This window comes from Bicyclus anynana, chromosome 20 (assembly GCF_947172395.1).
Source record: "Bicyclus anynana chromosome 20, ilBicAnyn1.1, whole genome shotgun sequence".
NCBI classification, from domain to species: Eukaryota; Metazoa; Arthropoda; class Insecta; order Lepidoptera; family Nymphalidae; genus Bicyclus; species Bicyclus anynana.
Window position 1 is genome coordinate 7,859,724 of NC_069102.1, and position 25,403 is coordinate 7,885,126.

The following is a 25,403-nucleotide window of genomic DNA, read 5'->3' on the forward strand; positions in this document are numbered from 1 at the left end:
TATAATACCCCCCGTATTATAAGTATCACGTGTCTGTCTGTCTGTCAGGGGTTAAAAAGTTACTTACAGCGGTGTTGCATTCGTGATATCTTTTGGATATACCGAGGCAGTCTTGTGACGTCTGTCTGGTCACTCGAACCCTGATGGTCGGAGTGTCCAGCGTAGTGTTGGGCACAACTGCGTAGTCACGTGATCTGTAACAAGTAAGATAGTCTAAGAGTCTGCGATAGCCAGATATACTTCATTTTATAAGGGGTTAAAATTTGTTAGCAAAAAGAGGCGTGATAGCCGAGTGGATATTGACCTCTGCCTCCAATTCCGGAGGGTGTGGGTTCGAATCCGGTCCGGGGCATGCACCTCCAACTTTTCAGTTGTGTGCATTTTAAGAAATTAAATATCACATGTCTCAATCGGTGAAGGAAAACATCGTGAGGAAACCTGCATACCAGAGAATTATCTTAATTCTCTGCGTGTGTGAAGTCTGCCAATCCGCATTGGGCCAGCGTGGTAGACTATTGGCCTTACCCCTCTCTTTCTGAGAGGAGACTCGAGCTCAGCAGTGAGCCGAATATGGGTTGATGACGACGACGATGCCCCTACCAATAGTTAAGTACGGTAGCCATTTATGGAGTTTCGACAGTTTCAAAGATCCAGCTCCTCAAACGTTCAAGTAGAAAGCGTATTTTTTTATACTTTACTCGGCATAATATGAGACAAAAATCTGGATAAGTACCTACATAATTTTTTCTCATATTAGGTACATCCCCTGTGAGTCACTTAGCTTCGCAGCAACCACCTATATTTCGTAGGGCTCGGGCTTCGTTAAAGGCTCTGTACCTTTACCTGCATTAACAGGAATAACGAATATAATCTGTTACTGGCAACGTGGAAGAAAAACCACCGGACTGATTCGATGGTCTCAACAGGTCCACACCACACCAATTTATAAGACGGATTTTTATTTACAAGACGGTGGTCCTGGGTTCGATCCTCAGCTGGGCAAATTGAGATTTTCTTAATTTGTCCAGGTCTGGCTGGTGGGAGGCTTCGGCCGTGGCTAGTTACCACCCTACCGGCAAAGACGTACCGCCAAGCGGTTTAGCGTTCCGGTACGACGCCGTGTAGATACCGAAAGGGGTGTGGATTTTCATCCTCCTCCTAACAAGTTAGCCCGCTTCCATCTTAGACTACATCATCACTTATCATCAGGTGAGATTGTAGTCAAGGGCTAACTTGTACAGAATAAAAAAAAAAAAAACACTCGACAAGATGGCATAATATCCTAAGGAAGAAGATCAGAGATGGAGGTGGTCATGACCCTCACACATGACTACATACATGAGGATTACGATTCGGAGGAGTAATTAAATAAAAAAAATATTCTAAGACTTGTTAAGTACCGTAAAAAACAATTTATTTATTCATATAGGTCATATAAATCACACCGCTCTTATTAATTACATTGATGCGCTAACGATTTAGAACAAGGCGTTTGGGGCGGCAACATCAAAGGCTCCTGCAACGATATTAACGGGCGGCGTTACAAATAACTCCAAACTCGGTAATCTAATTTAATGATACTTTGATATTATCGATGGCACTTGTAAACTCGAGTCCTTATAAAAAAAATATTTAGCTACATCAAATGTTTATAGATTTGTTTTATTTGTATGTAATTAATTACAATTTTATTAACTGCCTCGGTCGAGGGGTTAGCTTCGTTCGTTATCAACCCATATTCGGTTCACTGCTGAGCTCGAGTCTCCTCTCAGAATGAGAGGGGTTAGCCCACCACGCTGGCCCATTGCGGATTGGCAGACTTCACACACGCAGATAAATAGGAAAATTCTCTGGTATGCAGGTTTCCTCACGATGTTTTCCTTCACCGTTTGAGACACGTGATTTTTAATTTTTTTTAAATGCACACAATTGAAAAGTTGGAGGTGCATGTCCCGGACCGGATTCGAACCTACACCCTCCGGAATCGGAGGCAGAGGTCATATACAACATCGTGAGGAGACCTGCATGTCAGAGATTTTTTTTAATCCTCTACGTGCGTGAAGTCTGCCAATCCGCATTGGGCCAGCGTGGTTGACTATTGGCAGCAGCGACCCGAATATGGATTGATAACGACATATAAATATAACGTATCAAATGGGTAACAACATAACACATTATACTGTAGTTGTTTACTCACATTCATCAAAAAATCCACCTATCTGAGAATTCCCAAGAAGTGTTGACGTCAGGCTGGCGGCCAATCATAAAATCGCCAGTCAAAACCATTAAAAATATGTCAAAACAAAAGATTGACATATTTTGCCGACCCCACTTAAGTGGGATAAGGGAAAGAGATGATGATCTACTCGTACATAGCACCCGTGCGAAGCCGGTGAGGGTCGCTAATTTAAAGGTGGATAATCAATAACAGACGATTATTATTATTTACGACCTCCGTGGCGCAGTGGCATGCGCGTTGGATTTACAAAACGGAGGTCCTGGGTTCGATCCCCGGCTGGGCAGATTCAGATTTTCTTAATTGGTCCAGGTTTGGCTGGTGGGAGGCTTCGACCGTGGCTAGTTACCACCCTACCGGCAAAGACGTACCGCCAAGCGATTTAGTGTTCCGGTACGATGCCGTGTACAAACCGAAAGGGGTGTGGACTTTCATCCTCCTCCTAACAAGTTAGCCCGCTTCCGTCTTAGGCTGCATCACTACTTTCCGTGTGAGACAGGTGAGATTGTAGTCAAGGGCTAAATTGTAAAGAATATAAAAAAAAGACTCGTACAAGGTCACATACTAGAATTACAGTAACAGCCAACAGCTTTATGATCAGACTATAACGATTGTAATTCAAAATCCAAGAATCATACAATATATCATATCTGTTATTACCCGGCCAATGAAATGCGCCTCCTGTCGTTAGGACGCAGTGACAAATGAGGCCGGAGCTAATTTGTCTGGTTTGTAACACCGGCAACCCGGCCCCTATCAGCAGGATACTAATAGTCGGAGAGCCTGTGAATTCTAGACCTTCGTCATTTTATAAAAGGTGTAAGTTTGTCAGCTCATGCTCCTACCTTAAGTACGGTAGCCAATTATGGAGTTTGGACCGTGGTGGCTTTGGGAGGTAGCAGGTTTTAAGGATGACCAGACCAGACCCTCAACTGTCTAAGTATAAAGTGTAATTTTTTTATGTTTTCCTCGGCATAATATGAGTAATTATATTCCCAGTCACCAGTCACTTAGCTTCGCGGCAATCCTTCGAAGAACACTATTTAATATGAAACTTTAAGGGTCTTCAGCGAGAAGTTGCCACGGAGCCAAGTGTCTGGCAAATTGGGATATCATTTCTCGTATTACGCCGATTAAAATATAAAAAAATATACTTTATATATATTTATTTATATTTCATTTGTACACTACAACATAAGAAAAACAGATAATAAGACAGAAAAAAGTATAGCACAGAAGTAGGATACAAAGCGATTTTGTAGCGATTTCTTCCAGGCAACCTTGGGCCTTACATAAGCAGTTGAGGGTCTGGATCCTTAAAACTAGCTACCTCTCAAAGCTACCACGGTCTAAACTCCATAATTGGCTACAGTACAGCATGAGCTGACAAACTTTCAACTTTTATAAAATGACGAAGGTCTGGCGTTCACGGACTCTTAGTCTATAAGAAATGTGCTTAATGAAGGAATTTATTCCCCTGAGGTGCTCTAAATAATTTATTTCGTGCGATAATGAACTGGAAGCCACATTGGTAACTTAACTACGACCGGTATATAAATTAATAAATCTTTGATGTCGTTATTATTTTTTTTTTTGGTCAAGCCTTCAATTATTTGAATGCAACCATAGAAATGTTAATATCAAAGCATTAGATGAGGCGTGTTCTCTCCAATCTGTATTGACCAGGGTTGCTGATAGTCAGGGATCCCTAGAACATTTTGGACACCTGATTTCTAAGAAGCTAATTTTTCGTGTGTAGCTTCATCTTGATGAGAATATCAACTTTTTTATTTACGAGAATTCTTGATTTTGGTAACTAACTGAGTTTACAATTTGTAGGACTAAGTTGCTGTTAAATTGTGCAACTGTTAATTAAGCAACAGTAAAACAAACATCTGGTTGAAATTCATAGCTTTTATTGTTTTATTGCAAATCTGTATTTGGATGTATTCTATATAAATAACGAAATTGCTTACTCTTTGATTTGATCTTAGGAAACAAGATTTTCTAGATTATCTTGAGGGCAAACCTATGACCCTAGACCCTACGATCGTGATCTATGACGATGCCAATTAGGAGCATGTGGTTGTATACAACTGTCATACTTACTAGGACTTATCTCACCTAGATGCTACCACGTTCTGTGTAGGATAGTATTTTCTAAGCTTACCATGTTTAGATATCGAACGAACTTAAATACACGAAAATACGTAAATAGTGAGGCACATAGTTCGAAGAGCCGATGGATGTTGGGTTCCCAAAGCCTGCTTCCATCTTAGATTCCATCATCACTTACCATCAGGTGAGAATTGAGATAAGAGTCTAACTATAAGTTAGTTAGACTCCTATCTCAATTCTCACTCACAATAGAGAATAAAAATATTTAAAAAAATATCCCCAATCCTATAAAGAGGAAGGCACCTGACCCTATACCAAGCAATTAAAATAGGGTGATAATTATGATGATAAATATCAGAAACTATACTTAAGCCAAACCGTTTCCTCATTTCCTCTGTATACAATCAGTTATCTCATAGACCCAGTTTAAAGCACCCCGACTAATTACGATAGACTATATTTTGATTATCTACTTAGTCACCTAACAGGACTTCGTAAACCGGTCGCATTGATCCTGGTTGTTTTGTTACAATTATCTGACTCGGCGGTACACTTTCGTTTTGCGAGCAAATCGTAGGGATCGTTAAAATAACGGTTTTCGCGAGTTCTAGTTACTTTAATGGGTTGATTTGCTAACAAAGTTCGTGTATCTTTGAGTGTTGTATTGACTGCCTTTAATGGATATTCCTGGCAATGCATAAATCTTTATAGTAACTTAATAGACTACTTACATTGTATGACAATACAAGTATTATATCACAGTCAATAGCTGCGTTGTTTATGCTTAGTATTATCAAAATAATATGTGTAAACGAGCAATTTCTTCATGACCTCTGAAAGACGATTTTAATAACATTTTTGTTTAGATAAGGTTTTACTATTTCCAGCGGCTTCTGGTTGGAGGTCCATGCAAGAGGTCTATGTCCAGCAGTAGACGTTTATCGGCTGATAATGTATGGTAAGGATACTATTTGACTATCTAACCACTAGGTAGACTGACGACATCAATCGAACTGCTAATTATGGGATTTGCTGGATGTAGGACGCTCAGGATCGTGATATATGGAAGTCCCTACAAAAGGTATATGTCCTGCAGTAGACATCCATCAGCTGATATGATGATGATGATAGGCGTCCACATATCCGCATTGTAAGTATCGGACGCATAGCATTAAACGGATTTTTAAGGACTTTAAGACTTTCTATACAACGAATACCGTTCCGTCTTATGCCATGCATCGGCTACTTGCGATGTGGACGTGTGGACGCCTATCTTTAAGCGAAAAAAAAAAAATATCAAGCGCAAATTAAAAACAGGAAACATACCCGATGCAAGTTTCTAATGGACATAGAATACATTAAGCACTATCACACTTCATCCTGAGTGCAAAAACTGGTTGCGAATCCCCGTATTCGGATCTGATAAGCGTAATGGAGGAGGCGTCATGGCGTTTTCAGTCAACGTACGCATTCGTTGCTGTCAAGTGTACTGGACTGAGGGCCTGCGGTGGCCAGACGTACCTCTTTCTATGAACATTGAACTTTTATCAGCCTATCATCCTATACCAAAGGTAAGTCAATTATGGGATTTGGACTGTGCTGACTTTGGAAGGTTTATTTTTTATTCTTTACAAGTTAGCCCTTGACTACCATCTCACCTGATGGTAAGAGATGATGTAATCTATGATGAAAGCAAGCTAACTTGTTAGGAGTAGAATGAAAATCCATACAGCTTTCCGTTTCTACACAACGCTAAATCGTTTGGTGGTACGTCTTTGTCGGTAAGGTAATCAGCCACAGCCGAAGCCTGCTGCAAAACACCTGGTCCAATTAAGAAAACTTCAACCGAGAATCGAACCCATCAGGACCTCCGTCTTCAGTTGCAGGTTTCAAGGTTCTTGATCTTCAACTGTCCAATAAAGCGTATTTTTCTTATTTTCCTCGGCACAATATGAAATATCGTGTCCCCAGTGCCAGTAACTTAACTTCGCAGCAGCCCAAAACAATTTTTAAAGAGACTTATAGGGTAAAGGATTGACCACGGACCACGAAGCTACGGGTCTTACGTGACAGACGCGATTTCCCATAAATATATCTAAACTACGTTTTATACATGAACAAATAAGAATCACGAGACGCCCTTAGAGAGTCGTTTCACCTATCTCTTCTGCTTCTGGACACCGTTGAGGTCCCATTAAGGACCCTACACATTCATAATCAGAAAAAAAACCCTTTACACCCTTGGGTTTGGACTGGTGGCTTTGAGACGTATTAAAGCCACCAGTCCAATCTTCCTAACTGACTATCGTACTTATCAAACGTCTCCATGGGATGACAATCGTTCAGCCATCACAAGATGAGTGGCTAAAGGTTGTCTGTGAGAGATCGCTTTTGCGATAAGGTTTTTACATGCTATTCGTTGTTTTGAATTTCTCTTATTTGGGTTATTTTTTTTGTACTATAAAAATACAATAAGAATTTTAAATCACACTTCACATTAATATTATAAAGGGGAAAGATAGTTTGTGTATGTATAAATGTTTGTTCCTCCTTTGCGATGTGGCTACTGAAGCGATTTGGCTGAAATTTGGAATGAAAATAGACTTTACTCTGGATTAACACATAGGCTACATTTCATCCAGGAAAGATCCATAGTTCCCGCGAAATTTGTGAAAAACTGAAAAAAAAAAATAAAAGAAGAGGTATGTCTAACTATCGCAAGCTCTCGTTGTATCCGTTGTGTACGCCACGTGAAATGTGATACCGCTGTTGTGTGGTGCTTGCAATTATTTGTCATAGTGCAGGAAATTAATGCGAGATACTTCCACAATGCTCACTAAAGCCTCAGCTGAGATTATCTTATCTTAATGACGACAAGTTGCTTGGCTTTTGAATTCGCTTGCATATCTTTGATCAAATACTTGCGAACAACGGTTACTATATCCAGATGTTTTATTTTATTTATTTTTATTAATTCAATAGCATTTACAGTTAGCATAAGACACGAGAGAATTGGTTGGCGGTACGTCTTTGCTGGTAGCCGATGCCTCAGCCAAAAAAGGTTGTCTCTTTCCTGTGCCTATCAGAGATCATTCTCTGGACCATAATCCGTTCAAATTACTGTTAAGTATATCGTTTCGGGTCCTGCACGTCCACTCATATAGCGTCCCTCAAGTACTGATAATATTACTACACTATTGGCCAATATTGGAATTTGCAGTCACTGACATCTAACAATCTGACGACCAGGCTGCGTTTGTGACGCTCAAGTCTCTGTTCGTAGGTAGAGGCGTCTTTATCTCACGTAGCGACCGGGTGCAATCATCACCCTAGCGACCTCTAATACCTATATAACCCGCACGGCGAGTGTCGCTTGGGCGCCCCTGAGATCTTGGTACAGTGCACCCCCTGCGCACTATAGGTAAAGACGCCTCTTTGTAGGTCTCTAGTGATCTGTCTATTTCCTCCTTAACAGAAAAGAAACTGACCCAATTTAGATAATATAAAATTCTAACCGGCACGGCTATTGTCTAACAATTATTTGTATAACTTTGCGAGTTTCGAACTCACTGCTATCTTTCTAACTCTTTAACATCGTGTTAGAAAGAGAGAGATAGAGGTGAATTCGAATCTCGCACTAGGGAGTTATAAAATTATCGTTACAGAATAGTCTAGCTGATCCGAGCTGGAAATCAAAGCAAGGATTACTTGTTTATGGTAAATACATAACATGCATAACATGCATGACATTGCTCTGCATCTCTAAATAGTTGTTTAACGACGTTTATTGACATTAATTATACGTAAACAAAGAGCGTATAAATCACTCGAACATTGTAATGTATTGTTTACAAATACGGGCGCGGTAGCACTTCTACGAAACTAATATAATTGTTCAGACGGAAATCGGAAAATGTGTCACAAACTTATGAGTAATTAAAATCAAATTTCAAGCGACGTTATCTAAGTCTGAAAGTTCTTTGTATATTGCTGCTGCATTCTGTAAAGTTACAGCGATGTGACATCAGTCAATTCCATGGCAACTTCGTTGTTAGTGACGTTATATTTTTTCCATCCCATTGAAATAATGTTCAAATTCTAATAAAACTTGATATAGACGAGGTTTATTTTTTACAAGTTAGCCCTTGACTACAATCTCATCTGATCTCAACCCTTTCGGTTTCTATATGACGCTAGATCGTTTGGCGGTACGTCTTTGTCGATAAGGTGGTAACCAGAATTTAGAAAAATTTAGAAAACGACGACGATTTCATCGACGAGTATAAAATAGCGGAATCACACCCCTGACTTTTTCCAACATCCGAATGTTATCCTTATCTTTAACGTACTCGTAGTCATCAAAAATTGCTATTGCACAAATTTTTTATTCCCTGCCACTCCCGTTAGCAACCACAGTTGAGATTTTTTTTATAAACGAAAAAGTTTGGCATCTCATCAAAATGAAGCTACTCATGGAAACTTAGATTAATAGTTATTAATTAAAATTTATTTCCATATCCTGGGCTATTAGATATCGGAGATTTAAATATAGGTATCGACATGGTGCAAAACCCTAAAAGAGACCAAGTAGCATAGTCGATAACTTTTGTAAAGGTTAAAGATTAAAGTTGGGCATCTCATCAAATTGAAGCTATAAGGGAAAACTATCATTATCATCATATCAGCTGATGGACGTCCACTGCAGGACATAGGCCTTTTGTAGGGACTTCCAAACATCACGATCCTGGGCCGCCTGCATCCAGCGAATCCCTGCGACTCACTGAATGCCGTCAGTCCACCTGGGGTCGACTAACACTGCGCTTACTAGTGCTAGGGAAAACTAGCTTTATAGTAATAAGTAATCACTCGTAACAATGTTTCCCTGATCCTGGACTATTAGGTGTCGGGTATTTAAATATAGGTATCGGCATGGTACACGATCCTATACGAGGCGCCAAGTTGAAAGGTTCGCCGTATTAAACAATTGCTGCACATAATCGACAGTAATTGCAAGCTCATTAGATCCGAGAGTCATGCGTGTCCATCACGATTACAACGATCAGAGCCCAAACAACCTGTTGCAAGTCGCTAAACACCTTTTATAAGATAAAAGGCGAATTAAGGCTGCGCTGGACATGAATTTCTCCGAACATTTTTTTTTGTTATTAAGCTAGCGCTTGACTGCAATCACGCCTGATGTTAGCCAATGAGGCACCTTACAGTGGAACTACTATTTAAACTAAACTTCAAGATAAGATACCGAACCATAATATCATCATCATCTCCTTACCCTTATCCCACTTAAGTGGGGTCGGAAAAATATGTCAATCTTTTCCATTCGTTTCTATTACTCGTCAACTCATCATCCACTCCTTTTACACACATGTCCTCTTTCACACAATCCAACCATCTCTTCTTTGGCCTTCCTCTCCTCTTATGACCTTCCACTTGCACATTCAACATTTTTCTAGTAATATGACTTTCCTCTCTACGCATTACATGTCCATACCAAGCTAACCTTCTACTCCTCAATTTTTCTGTCACTGGCGCCACCTTCAGACTTCCTCTTATATACTCATTCCTTATTTTATCTATTCTTGTCACACCACACATCCATCTCAACATACGCATTTCGTTCACATGCATTCGTTTACTATCCATCCCTTTCACCGCCCAACATTCTGATCCATACAGCACGACAGGTCTTACAACCGTTTTGTATATTTTACCCTTAAGTCTAAGAGGCATTCGCGGGTCACATAGTACACCTGAGACCTGTCGCCATTTCATCCATCCCGCATTCATTCTACTTTTTACATCTCGGTCCACATTGCCATCGTTTTGAAAAAGCGACCCGAGGTACCGAAAATCGGAGCAAGCTGGTAGGGTTACATCATTTAAGGCAATTTTGGAAGATTGAGATGTACCGCCAAAGTCCAAGAATAAGTATTCAGTTTTCGTTTGACTGATTCGTAGACCAACACTTTCCAATTTCTCCTGCCATTTTCCCAGTCTGCTCTGTACCTCAGATGCGTTTTCTCCGACAAGTACAATATCATCGGCAAACAGCATACACCAAGGTGCTTCTTCCTGTATGTCTGATGTCAGAGCATCCATTACTAGGAGAAACAAATAGGGGCTTAAAGCCGATCCTTGGTGTAAGCCCACCTCCACTTGAAACTTGTCAGTAACACCAGCTTCTGACCGTATGCTCGTGCATGCATCTCTATACATTTCTTTCACTATTCTAACATACTTCCCAGGTATTTTCTTCACGTTCATAGCCCACCATACAACCTCACGGGGTACTCTGTCATACGCTTTCTCTAAGTCAACAAACACCATGTGGAGATTCTTTTGTGCATTCCTGTATTTCTCACACACCGAACCATAATATACATATCCAAAATAATTTCCTTAATAACATATCTTATGGCTATATTACCTACCTATATTTAATAATATTATAAACGCGTTTATAGGGATGTTTTTATGGATTCCACGCGGACGAAGTCGCGGGCATCCAAAAAAACATATATTTAAAATAATTATAAACAAATATCACACTGAACTTAAAGGTTTGAATGAAAATTCAGTTAAAAATAAGGTAATAAAAAGTGCAATTTTAAGAAAACTTATAGGAACCTAATCTTTGCAAATTTAAATTGTTATCATTGTTTTAAAATATTCATTTATTTAGAATAAGAGTTTTCAAAATTTCTGTTGCCAAAATAGCTTTAAAATCCTTGAAATAGAAACAATACTTGAAACAAATGTTAGTCATTTTGTCCACCATACATTCTACTAGAAAGTCAGCGTACCCTTAAATCATATTAAGAGAAGCATATTCATTTTTAATGCAATTACAACTTTATGTTTTTTAAATAATAAGATTTACGAGAAAGTGTTTGCTTGGTTCCAAAATGAGGACAGGCGTGAAGCTAAAATAAACTTTACTGTTATATACATAAAGTATAAAACCTCTACTCGTAAAACTTGTGTCGCACACCATGAGTAACCTTTTGACCTCAGTGAGGCTGTATACTTAATGAAAATTTTAAAATTAACCACGAGCCCACCTAATAATTTAATTAAATAACTTTTTTAAGGATACTACATTGAAGGAATAAAGCTTAATATCCATTATGTGGCCAAATATCTGTAATCTTGAAAATTTCTGCTAATAATAAATTATTATACAAAAACAAGATCTCTCCAGTTTATATAATGATTTATTTATTTTGCTATCATCCGCGAAAATTCGGCGAACCCATGCGACAAAGTCACCCAGGTCCGACAAAATACTCTCCAGTTTAGATTAAGGTCTACTTTATTTGTGACTAAGGTCTCCTTTTTTGTAATGTCTGTTGTTTTAAGCAAATAATAAATAAAATTTAATTTGAGTTTACACCACAGCATTAAAAATTAATTAAAATAGTTAATAAGATTAATTAATTTATTAAAGTTTTACCTATTAATGAAAATCATATCATCTGTATGCATTCTCCAATAAATATTACGCATTCCAAAGATTTTATACTATCAGATATGTCACGTGCCCACAAAACGAAAAATAAAACAAAAACTACAAAAAGCGATTCGACTTCGATTCGAAAAGCGATGCGATGCGACTCCACACAACGCACACATGCACTATTTTGTGTTTACTTACATTATAGATTTATGTATATATAGTTTTTACACTTTCTGAACACATAACTCGATATTGTAGACAACATTTATGTATTACTAGCTGACGCCGCGCGGTTCTCATTCCCGTAGGAATACGGGGATAATATATAGCCTTCGATAAATGTGCTATCTAATACTGAAAGAATTTTTCAAATCGGACTAGTAGTTCCTGAGATTTTTGGCTGGTGGGAGGCTTCGGCAGTGGCTAGTTACCACCCTACCGACAAAGACGTGTCGCCAAGCGATTTAGCGTTCCGGTACGATGTCGTGTAGAAACCGAAAAGGAGTGTGGATTTTCATCCTCCTCCTAACAAGTTAGCCCGCTTCCATCTTAGACTGCATCATCACTTACCATCAGGTGAGATTGTAGTCGGTCGGTCGGTCGGTCGATACTAACTTGTAAAGAATTAAAAAAAAAAAAGATTAGCGCGTTCAATCAAACAAACAAACAAACTCTTCAGCTCTATATATTAGTATAGATTTGTTTAAATAAATTACGTTGTTTACATTGCGACTAAATGAAATTAAGACAATTAACCACATTTGTGCGTGCAATTTGACGTGCTAATGACATATCTATGGTATAAAATCTTTGGACTCGTTGACGCAATCGAATAGCGATCTAAAAGCAAACGAGACAGATGGTTAAAAATTATTTATGAGTAACAGCCTTACTAACAACAGTTTCATTAGACCTAATAATTACAGTTCCGTTAAAGTAATGGAAACAAAATTAATTGCATTAAATTTAATTGCTTAATTTAACGTTTACGTCATAATATGATAACGGCACACGCTATAAACTAGTGTGAATACAAGTTTTATCATAATGTAAGCATTAACTGCAGTTTAGATGGTTATCTACGGATCGGAGGTGTAACCCGTTAAAACAGAATTGCCATAATGGGTATGTAAATGTATGGTGTTTACAGATTTTGTTCTATCCACCATAACACGCCTTGAGCGTGTTAACGCCGCCTTGTTTAGAAATTTTGTTGCATTGTATTGAGCTTCGGGTATACTGGTGTCTTCGCTGTTTAAACGTGAAGGCAGCAGTATGTTGCAATTATAGTCTGGCAAGTATGTTAATGACACTCCCATGATATATGGGCGCCGAGGGAAAGACTGCGGGTATGTGAAATCGTGCGTGCGGGGAAGTGAGTTTTTCAGTCATCGCTACACGCCCCCCGGCCCGCGCGGTCCGTCGGGAGTGTTACGAATGAGGTTGCCAAGCTATAGGCAGGGTGGGTATTGAGGGTGCCATGCATCATAAAAGACATAATGCAAAAGTAAACACTCTTTGAAACACAACACCTACTTTTACACACCTTTTTTTTTTCGTTGGGAAATGCATCCCGGCCGAAGGCTACATTGGCAGAACATTGCAGCCCACGACCAGGTATGTAGGACTCAGAACCGAAATCAGGATATCCACTAAAACCCAGCGGAGTCACCTATCCAATTGGGATGTAGTCGTGCGCGCGGTGCTTTGTTACGAATGAATTTGCTAAGCTATAGTACAAAAGTGATAATTGTACCTATTTGTAATATGATACTGATGTTATACCTGGGCAAACAGAGTCTTTCTTGGACCGACACTCCACCGCCGCAAGTTCTGGAACACGGACTCCAACTGCCCCATGCACTCCAAGCGAAGAGCTCTTCTGTAGGAGCTTCTGTTACCTGAAATTAAAATATTCAAAACTTTGTGTTATTTTTTTATTAATTAGGTACTAGCCGACGGCTCGTGGTTTCACCTAACGACGAGCGAACTACGTCCCCCACTCATTGTCACTTCAGCTTCACGACGTTGAGCTATGTCTGCGGATCTCCTCATTTCTTATTCGATCCATTCTATCGCCCGCTGTGTGAATCTGAGCCTTCTTATGAGGCCCATAGTTAGCAACCACTATCAAAACTTTTGTCTTCAGACACGGACGAATTTCGGACGAAAAGATATCGCAAAGTTTTCCGAATGCTGCCCAGCCGATTTGGATTCGGCGCTTCACCTCAATAACTGATTTTATACATTATACGTGATCTAATACATTATCAGCTTATGAAAATACCACCTAACGTAAGTAGTAAAACTTGGATCTCCAAAAAGGAAGTAATAAGTATAAACCTTCAAAATGTAAAGTGAGTCACTTCAAATACCAAAGTATTGAGACACGTATTCACAATCCTACTACAGATCGTAAAAAAAAATATATACTTACGGTCGAATTGAGAAACCTCCTCCTTTTTTTTGAAGTCGGTTAAAAAGATGATATATTACTTTAATATTTTTAAAGGTTTTTTCATCTCACCTGTGGTAAATTTGTGGTCACATTCGTAGCAGTTGTCAAAATCAGCAGCTGCATAACGACTACCAACCTGTAAACGATATAAGTGAAGCATTACTTGCTTGAAGACTTTCAATCACCAATTATTATCAAACTATTTTAACAACCCCCCATAGGGCCAGACCTCCCTCCTACTAAGAGAGGGGTTATGGGCTTAGACTGGGTTTAAGCCCCATTACCATACCAAGCTTGCCAATTCGCACAGGTAAATAGTGGGTTTACCTCTAAGTTGCTAACCCCCACCCCTATAAAGAGGGAGACTTGGCCCTGCAATGGGCCATTAAAAAGTGGTGATAAATTGAATTCATTAATTATTATTCATATTCAAATACTCCACAAATCAAATGGCTATGGCTGGGAGTATTTCCCATAACTCTGAGGTTATATTATTTAACGAAAATTAATTAAAAAAGTTCAAGGAACATGTGTTCTAAAATTAATATTTTCAAGATAAATAATATTTCTTTTGTAAACAGATCTTAAAATTTGTCCCTTAACAAATCCATATAATTATGGCGTAGCCAAGTTTTACGTACTTTCAAGTGCAAGGATAGATAAAGGCGTGTGTTACATGAATAGTCGGGATTATATAAATTACTTTGTATGAAAACATAAAAAGTTTTTATATTTTAGTTAATTATTAGATAAGCAATTCGGCTCTTATAACTGGACTCGTCACCACCTTGAAGTTATGGGAAATAGTTCCCAGCACCATGTATAACTACAAAGTTTACAGGTATTCCCACACACAAATACTCATACTTGAAAATTCACAAAAAATAAGATCTATATTTTTAATTCTCTGTAATTTAAATTGCAATTAACCATCTGACTTTAGAAGCTGTTTGGTTATAATTTTATGCATCATTAATAACCAATCGGCAATGTTACTCATCACATAAATCAGATGACAAGTCGTTGTAAAATTGAACGATCAAAGTCGCCGATACATCTTAATCACTTTGTTCATTACATTAGTAAATAACGGCATTTATTCATAGGGTTGCTAACTTAGCCTGACCAGAAAACTAAACAACTTCGACTTATTCCTGATAAAAATAAACTAATGGACGACCAGGCCCTCTAGCCAAGTGGCCAGTCTCTCTTTACTCTTCTCTTCTCTTTCTACGATCGCAAACGCTTCGAAAACTAGATAGATGTATGGGAATGACAGATCTTGATCACCGGACCTGTCGATAGCAAATGTTAAAGACACTTAAAGACACCGTTCCAGCGAAACTAATGCATTCAATAGACTAGTTGACTCATGTCAAATTTAATTTAAACAATATTAATTTCGTGTAGTACATGGAATAAGGGTTCGAAATATATATATCGATAGTAATTAATAAAAGTTAAGGATTTCTTATAAAACTTAACTTAAAAATCATGTATTTTTCCAAATTTTACAAACATTTGTTGCTTACCACTACAATCAAAACCAAACCTTCAGTCTTCCGAAAATAGAATATCTATGTATAACTTCCTTTCGCTTTTTGATAGCAAACACGCGCACTTGAATTCCAACAATTCTAAACGTTTCATGTTTAGGTATTTACTTCAAAATGTTTTTCTACATAAGTTCTACTAAAAGAGATGGATACAATTACTAAATGAAACATTATTTTGCCATACAAAAATAATAATTTCGAATTTTAGTCTTTCAAACTTTGAGTTTTCATTCAACCTAGCCCTGCAAATACACACAGAATTTACAGGGCCAGGTTGAAAGACTAAATAAAATTCGAAATTATTATTTTTGAGTAAATTATTTTTTAAAAAAGTACCTATTAATAAATTATTACAATAATCAAAATTCATTTTCCTCTTCATAATGCACTTTTATTAAACATGTAGGAAAAGTTTTTTCTATTGTAAATAGATACCTATTGTTTGTATTAGACTGGCATACCGGGCCACGATTCAACATATTAGTAGGTATCCTGTATACTACTTTCTTGTGGTCCCGAAGAGCTTTTAATGATACCTATATCATTAAAAGCCCCTAAAAGACTTTAATGTATTCTATCCACATATTATTGTCCACTAATAAGGCCACAGTTGTTTCTCACTCGCTAAGGGTCTCAAAAATAAAGAACCCCACGTAAAACGTGATCCAATTTCAAATTATCTGTTTAGCGATAGAAAACGGCCACTATTTATCGTATCCACAAACAATTTGTCAGTCCAAACGTTGTACATACAATTTACGGGCCTCACGGAGAGTATAATGAGCTCTAACTACTTACATAAGAGTACATGTCGGCGGCGCTGACAAAGTACTTTTTTAACAACCAAGTTAAAAGTGTAAAGTAGACACTAAAGTGACAATTTTGAAAACAACTACCTATTCCCTGATTGTAAGAATGACCGTTGTTGTATTCGGAAACAACAATCAAGTGAGGATGCTCCGGTTTTGGCGTGAAGTTGGGATAAATCAATTGTTATAACTGTAAAAAAATATGTAGAAACATGACTTCAATGTCACTCACGCAGAATGGTACTATGATGATAATACAAATAGTATGAACATTAAGCCAACTAATGAACTTTTTACATCGCTAACTAGTGATTTTATGAATCTCTCACTTCTATCCCAATTTAGTTCCGAGCTTAACATTAATAACAGATTGTTAGACTTGGTTTTTTGCAACGAGACTTGCACCGTGACCTCATGTTTGCATCCACTCGTGTCTGAAGATAGTCATCATAAATCCCTTGACATAGAAATATCTTTAAACAAAAAAGAGACACTAAAAAGTAACACTTTTATTAAAAAAATGTTCTATAAATCTGACTTTGATAACATAAATCTATGTTTAAATTCAATAGATTGGGACAAAACTTTCTCGACTTTATGTGCTGTTGAATCCAGAGTTAACTATTTCTATGAAATTCTGTATGACCTTATTAATAAATATGTACCGCAACGCGTTGTCAGAGACTCATACAAGTACCCTCCTTGGTATACCCGTTCACTTATTAAGGTTAGCAATGAAAAACGAAAATATCATGGAAAATGGAAAACATATGGCAACCACATAGATTATATACAATTCTCTTATCTTCGACGAAGATTTAGGAAAATGGAACGTGATTGTTATAATACCTATAATATTATTTCGGAGGATAGGATAAGATATAATCCAAATTTTTTCTGGTCTTACGTAAAATCTAAATATAATAATAGTGACATACCAGAAAAAATGATTTTTGACAGTAAAATTTATACACACGGTAATGACATTTGCACAGCATTCAACACATACTTTCATTCTGTTTTCATACCACAAACAAATAATTGTCATTCCAACACTACACTTCCTGTGCACTGTGACTATGCACCCATTGTTGACATTAATTCTATTAACCTTAACGATGATATTATATTAAAGGAGCTTAAATCTGTTAATATTCGTAAAAGCGCAGGCTATGACAACATACATCCCATATTAATCTCTAGGTGCGCTACTGCACTATTGAAACCTATTTCTTATATTTTTCGAGCTTCTATAGAATCTGGTATATTCCCCAATATTTGGAAACAAGCTCTTATTACTCCTATACCTAAAAATACACAAAAACACCTTATCACTCAATATAGACCGATTTCTAAATTATGTATTTTTGGTAAACTTCTCGAGAAAATAGTTTCAAGTCAACTATCCTCAGCTATTCGGAATAACGTTAACGAAAATCAACATGGTTTTATAAAGTCTCGTGGTGTTGAAAGTAACCTAATTATGTTTACAGATTTTTTATCTCGGTCGATGGATAAAAACATCCAGGTAGATGCCGTGTATACAGACTTTTCCAAAGCTTTCGATAAAATTAACCATGATTTACTTTTAGAAAAGCTTTGGAAATTAGGAGTTCACGGTAATCTGCTCAGATGGATTGAATCTTATATTAAAAATCGTAGTCAAGCTGTTTGTTTGAAAGGTTTTCGCTCAAAATTTTTATTAGTTCCTTCTGGCGTTCCACAAGGCTCCCATTTAGGCCCAGTGCTCTTCTCATTATACATAAACGACATAGGAGACTACCTTGTTAATAGTAATTATCTGCTATATGCTGACGATACAAAACTATATAGAGCTGTAACATGTATTGCTGATTGTCAGAAGTTACAGGAAGACCTCGATAATCTATTAGATTATTGTGCACGTAATCAGCTTTTTCTAAATTCTGATAAATGTAGTATTATATCTTTTACTAGAAAAAAATATCCTTTGAAATTTAATTATAAACTTTGTAATAACACTCTTATGCGTGTAAACCAGATTCGTGACTTAGGTGTATTCTTAGATGATAAACTTACATTTAACTTACATATAGATAAAATAATACAACGATCATTCAGAAATTTGGGCTTCATTAACCGAACTACTAAACCATTTAGTAAATCGATCACTTTAAAAATATTGTACTTTGCATTTGTTCGTTCAACACTAGACTTTTGTTGCATAGTTTGGAGCCCATTCTACAAATTTCATATTGATCGTATCGAAAAAGTTCAACGTAAGTTTATTAGAACCTTAAACTTTCGTTTTAACTTCCATTGTGATTCCTATGAAAATTCCTTAAAGCATCATCGTATTTTAAGCTTATTTAATCGAAAGCAATTTGATATCACGTTCTTATATAAAGTAATGAACGGCATGATCGATTGTCCCGGGTTACTATCTAAAATTAATTTTTCATACCGATTTAAACTTCCTAGTCGCCCCAACCGTAAATTTAATTTATTTTCACCTCCCTACTTTTATAAAAAATATACACGCAACTGTTGCGTTTCTCGAGCTATGAGATTATATAATGTTGAATTTTCTCATTTAGACCTAAGTTTTAGTTCTTTAGATGTAATTAAAAAAGCATGTTTTAAAAAATATCAATAATAATACTTCGATTATAACTTCTGTACCTACTCACTATTTCCGATGTTCAAACTCTTTTTTATATTTATAAGTACTTTTTCGGCAATGTATTGTCTATTTTGATTGTATTTTCTTATAATTAGTAATATTGTTTTGTAATGACTGTTTTTGCCAAAATAAATAAAAATATAAAAATATAAACTTGATGCGTAAAGTAAAACGAAATGGGAGACAAAATTGTATTTCATTCAGAATATCGACAAAAATATCCTTAAAACAAAACACATGAGGAAATCATGGTTGTTTATTGAATAAAGTTGGAGGACTATAAATGGATGAAATTGAATTTATTGAATAGAATTGGCAGACTATAAATGGATGAAATTGAATTTATTAAATAAAGTTGGAGGACTATAAATGGATGTAATTGAATTATAAAACCCGCTAGTTATTTATTCGTATTATTTCAGTAATCTCTCAATAATGAAAATTAGAGATGCACTTTTCCATTCATCGTTAGGACGTATTTACAATGTTATACGTTTGTATGCGACCCAATACACAAATTAGAGTCTTCCCTTAAACAAACGTTCTAAAGCTGAACCCGTGGGTGTCAGACCATAACATTTTCCTTGTCTTTCCAATTTATTACTTTCTCGGGTTGTTTAGGGCTACCTGCTGACTTAACATGACTAATATTTTTTTTATTTTTAAGAAGTAAGTGACATGTCATCAGTAAAGTCTGACGCTTGCTCACTTTTCATTGTCGTTTAGAATTTTATGCGTAACTAGCGGACGTCCGCTACTTCATCCGCGTGGAATTCTGTTTTTCACAAATCCCGCGGGAACCATGGATTTTTCCGGGATGAAAAGTAAAATCTATTTCCATTCCAAATTTTAGCCAAATCGCTTCAGTAGCAGCAGCGTAAAAGAGGAACAAACTTACTTACACACTCTTACACTTACACACAAACTTTCGCCTTTATAATATTAGTGTGATAGTATGATAAGCTTTATCTTACTTTACTTAATTTCTCTCAATTTAGATGCAGTTAAGAATGAAATGTTCTAGGTGAATAAGTGTTTGTGTTCCTTAAAATAACTCATTATTAAAATGGAGTATAATTAGTTATTAACGAGAAATAATCGATATTAGACATGTCGTGTATAAATAGATGACGTTTCTGCACACTTCACCATATTTTTTTTTTACTTTTTCATATAATTTTATATTTTGATTGTGCAATCAAATCCTCTATAACGAAAATGTCTGAATAAATATTGTATAAATAAAAAAGATTCCTTAAAATAATACCAAATAAAAATATAATATTAAAAAATCTCATTTTGGGACATCCCTAATCGTCAGCCCACCGCAGTTCTCATTGGCTTGCGCAATCTGACATCTCCATTAGATGTTTAAACTGCTAACGATACATTTTCAACAAGCAACTATGCACCCGAAACGTACGCATTTAAACGACCCAATGTGGAGTATCAAGTAGTGTTGTCAGTATAGAAAGAATCGGTTCTATATTTTTTTTAATCTTTACTAATGTAAAGTTTGTGACTACGTAAGGTTCGACTGCTATTCATATTCTATGCCCCATTCGCACGAGCGCTTTTTTAACGGGCGTTAAAAATATAAATGACGTGTATATTCACTTTAATAAAACCTCGCGTTTCACACATTTTTTTCGTATGTTCGAGCACTAATTTTTGACACAGAGATTAGTTACATCTATACAAATATTATAAAGCTGAAGAGTTTGTTTGTTTGAACAAGCTAATCTCAGAAAATACTGGTCCGATTTGAAAAAATCTTTCAGTTATAGATAGCCCATTTATCAAGAAAGGCTTTATTTTATTTTATCCCCTTATTCTTACGGGTACGGGAACCACGCGGGTGAACGCGACCGCGCGGCGTCTCTTAATATAGAAAAATACTCATTTTCAAAATTGAAAAAATGAGAAAACACACCTCTTAATCTTCTCTCCCCACTGTCTTACATATTACTATAGTTTTACCAATTTGAATTTTTAAATTTAAGTGACTAACTCAAAATAAAAGATCTGCATCATGTAATAGGTACAGTTTAAGTTTTAAAACGTATCCGCACATCACTAATCGGGTGCGTCTAAATACCATCTTAAGTGCTTTATTAAGTGCCGATCGCAGTTATTTTTATGCCGCGCGCCCTTGATACACATTTGTGCATATATTCGTGTTATCTTTATTGCCTGTTAAAAGTTCGTCTTGTCATTATGCGTAATGTATTTTCACAGATATATTTTGTTTTCCCACATGGCATTGCTGTCTCAAATATTACATCATTCTTCAATACATAAAATATCCCGAGTGCTAATGACTTTACTGGCAACATATAGGTAGTCTTTCTAGACTTAATTCTTACCAACTTCTTTATTAATCATCAATTAAAAATCGTCAAGATTAATTTTTACCAATACCATTTTTTATTTTTTTGTCTTTGACCCCACAGTTACTGAAACTGTGGGGTTGCCAGATATAAACAGGTAGTAAGAGTTAGGTAGTAAAAGTTTATCTACCCTCACCGGTATTTATATCGTCTAATATGTCAAATGAAAGCGTATTTTATTCTTAATTTAACTATATTATGATTTTAATTTAATTGTATGTACTTTGATCTAGTTCATAGTTTTCTAGATTTTGTATGTACCTAATATGCATCTATGTGTAAAATATATCTGACCACAATTTAACTAGGCAACCTATTTGCAATGTGTCACTGTAAATATTATTTATCACTTAGTTGATAACAATCAATAATACCTAACAGATAAGGGTATTTATAATTCAAAGGAGATGGTTCAAAATTGTATGGAGCCCAGGATCAGTCATTGTACCCTAGCGGAAATAAAAGAAGATATTTTTTAACTATTTTTGATTATACAAATCTACGCATTTACTTTAATTCTTTCGAAATAATATTCAATAACTCCCAAGAAATGCAACATTTATAAGGGTAATAATGGCGGATAGATGACGTTTTCAATGCAATAATCGATTTGACGTTTGCTGTCAATTGTCATGGCATAGTTGCTCTATGGGCGCCATCTTGGTATAACTCAAAAAATTTGGTTTTTATTTTATTTATTTATTTTTATTTAGTTAAAATCCTTGAATTTTTTAAATTTTGGACCTGAAATGGACCATCTCCTTTCATTTATTTCAATTATGTTTAGTTTTGAAACGTCAAGTTATGTCATGATTTATGTTGTATGTATTTTTAACCGACTTCCAAAAAGGAGGAGGTTCTACGTTCGGCTGTATGTATGTTTTTTTTTAATGTGTTATCTTGGACCTTACACACTCAAAATATAAATCAATACGCTTCGACCATAGTAAATGCTTGTTTGCTTAGAAAATAGCATTGTAGGTTGTACTCGTAGTTTGTTTGCGGTGTTCCGTACGGTGCTTCAAGATCGGAGGCCACATCTTGACCTTAAGCAGTCTAGATCAAGCATTTAAGATCACCGGTACCTGGCATAGATAAATTAAATCGGAAATATTTTATTGTTTTGTGTTCAATATTGTACCGTATAAAATGAGTAGGTACCTAACTAATGAAGAGCCGTGATAGCCCAGTGGATATGACCTCTGCCTCCGATTCCGGAGGGTGTGGGTTCGAATCCGGTCCGGGGCATGCACCTCCAACTTTTCAGTTGTGTGCATTTTAAGAAATTAAATATCACGTGTCTCAATCGGTGAAGGAAAAACATCGTGAGGAAACCTGCATACCAGAGAATTATCTTAATTCTCTGCGGGTGTGAAGTCTGCCAATCCGCATTGGGCCAGCGTGGTGGACTATTGGCCTAACCCCTCTCATTCTGAGAGGAGACTCGAGCTTAGCAGTGAGCCGAATATGGGTTGATGATGACGACCTAACTAATATTAATTACTAGTAAGTGATGACGCAGTCTAAGATGGAAGCGGGCTAACTTGTTAGGAGGAGGATGAAAATCCACACTCCTTTCGGTTTCTACACGGCATCGTACCGGAACGCTAAATCGCTCGGCGGTACGTCTTTGCCGGTAGGGTGGTAACTAGCCGAAGCCCCCCCACCCACCTCTCTCCCACCAGCCAGACCTAGACCAATTAAGAAAACCTCAATCGGCCCAGCCGGGGATCGAACGCAGGACCTTGTAAATCCACCGCGCATACCATTGCGCCACCGTCGTATATGTAATAAATATATTTCCAAAATAACTATCATTTTATTGATCGATTACTGATGCCAAAAATGCAATTAGTAGAATTTTTGTCTGTCTGTCTGCATGTATGTACGTTACTTATGTCTTATAGAAAAAAAAACTTCTCGACGGATTTTAACGAAACTTGGTAAGAAGTCTGAGGGCAGACGAGGTCACGGGCGTCCGCTAGTACTTAATAAATGAGTATAAAATTTTCAAGTAAAATAATGTAGATAAGTACGTATATACTAGCCGGGATTTAAGTCTTTGGATTTTATCTTGTGAATGTTATCAAATATATTTTTATCGACTAGATTAACTAGGTAATCCTCCATATTTTTATGGTGGATTACGTTTCATACTTGATAAGATTTGATTTATACTAAGCACTTCACTATGGCCATATTCAGCTCACTGCTAAACACGACTCTCCTCTCAGAATTAGCGGGGTTAGGCCAATCACGCTGGATTAAGAAAATTCTCAAGTACGCAGGTTTCCTCACGATGTTTTTCCTTCACCATTTGAGACACGTGATATTTAATTTATTAAAATGCACATAACGGCCTCTGTGGCGCAGTGGTATGCGAGGTGGATTTACAAAACGGAGGTCCTGGGTTCGATCCCCGGCTGGGCATATTGAATTTTCTTAATTAGTCCAGGTCTGGCTGGTGGGAGGCTTCGGCCGTGGCTAGTTACCACCCTACCGGCAAAGACGTACGCCAAGCGATTTAGCGTTCCGGTACGATGCCGTGTAGAAACCGAAAGGGGTGTGGATTTTCATCCTCCTCCTAACAAGTTAGCCCGCTTCCATCTTAGACTGAATCATCACTTACCATCAGGTGAGATTGTAGTCAAGGGCTAACTTGTAAAGAATAAAAAAAAAACTGAAAAGTTGGAGGTGCTTGCCCCGGACCGGATTCGAACCTATCTCCCAATCGAAGACATATCTACCGGGCTATCACGGCTCTAATTTCTTATATTTATTTATATTCTAGGGCCCTCAAAATGTAAGCAAATCACATTTTTATACATTAGTAACTTAAACAAATATAGTAGACACCAATACCTATACAAGCATGATCAATATTCATCATATCATAGTGTTGTTAATACACTCAAGCTCGGTGACAGTTTAAAAAAAGATAACCCATAAATTGAATGGACAGTTCACACGTGCTCATACAGGACGATAACACAAACAACACTTGTCTTATTTTTACAATCCTGAATAAGCACGTGCTTCGTGAATGGGAGTATAATTTCTGTTTACTTTTACTCTCCAAAGAAGTTAAGCTTTGGGCACATTGGTGTACCCATTGACGTTTCTCTATGCGCAGAGACTTATTTTTTATTCTCTACACGTTAGCCCTTGACTACAATCTCAATAATGGTAAGTGATGGTGCAATCTAAGATGAAAACAGGCTAACTTGGTAGGAGTAGGATGAAAATCGTCACAACATCGTACCGGAACGATAAATCGGTTAGCAGTACGTGTTTTCTGGTAGGGTGGTAACTAGCCACGGCCGAAGCCCCAGCAGCCAGACCTGGACCAATTAAGAAAACCCGAAATTCCTTTTGGATTTGGAAGTAGTAGGATGTTACTTAAAATTACGATAATTATGTTATTTCGTTGAAAATACAACGTTAGATGATCGCTTAAATGAAAATACTATGAAAGTTGAAAGCTAAGTTTTGAATTGTTCACCTCGATTCGTAACTGACAGTATCAATTAAAAAAATATTATTTTATTATAATTTAAGACTGCTATTATATATTAACTACCTACAACTATTATATTAACTACATAATATTATAAAAATAAAAAAGGAAATATACTAAATTTAAACTATATCTAAAGACTCAGGCGTCGTTCGTCCGAATCGATGTTCATTGGCCCAAGTG

The 25,403-nt window shown here is 36.9% G+C and overlaps 1 protein-coding gene across 1 annotated transcript in view; it reads right to left on the minus strand.

Moving 5' to 3' along the window:
• LOC112045150 (thrombospondin type-1 domain-containing protein 4) overlaps positions 1-25,403 on the minus strand; it is a 107,806-nt gene that overhangs the window by 47,308 nt on the left and 35,095 nt on the right. The window contains exons 3-5 of the mRNA XM_052887916.1: positions 14,356-14,422; positions 13,614-13,729; positions 68-194 (exon numbers count right to left, since the gene is read on the minus strand). Of these exons, the coding sequence (XP_052743876.1) occupies positions 68-194; positions 13,614-13,729; positions 14,356-14,422 (310 nt within the window). The remainder of the gene's footprint in view (positions 1-67; positions 195-13,613; positions 13,730-14,355; positions 14,423-25,403) is intronic.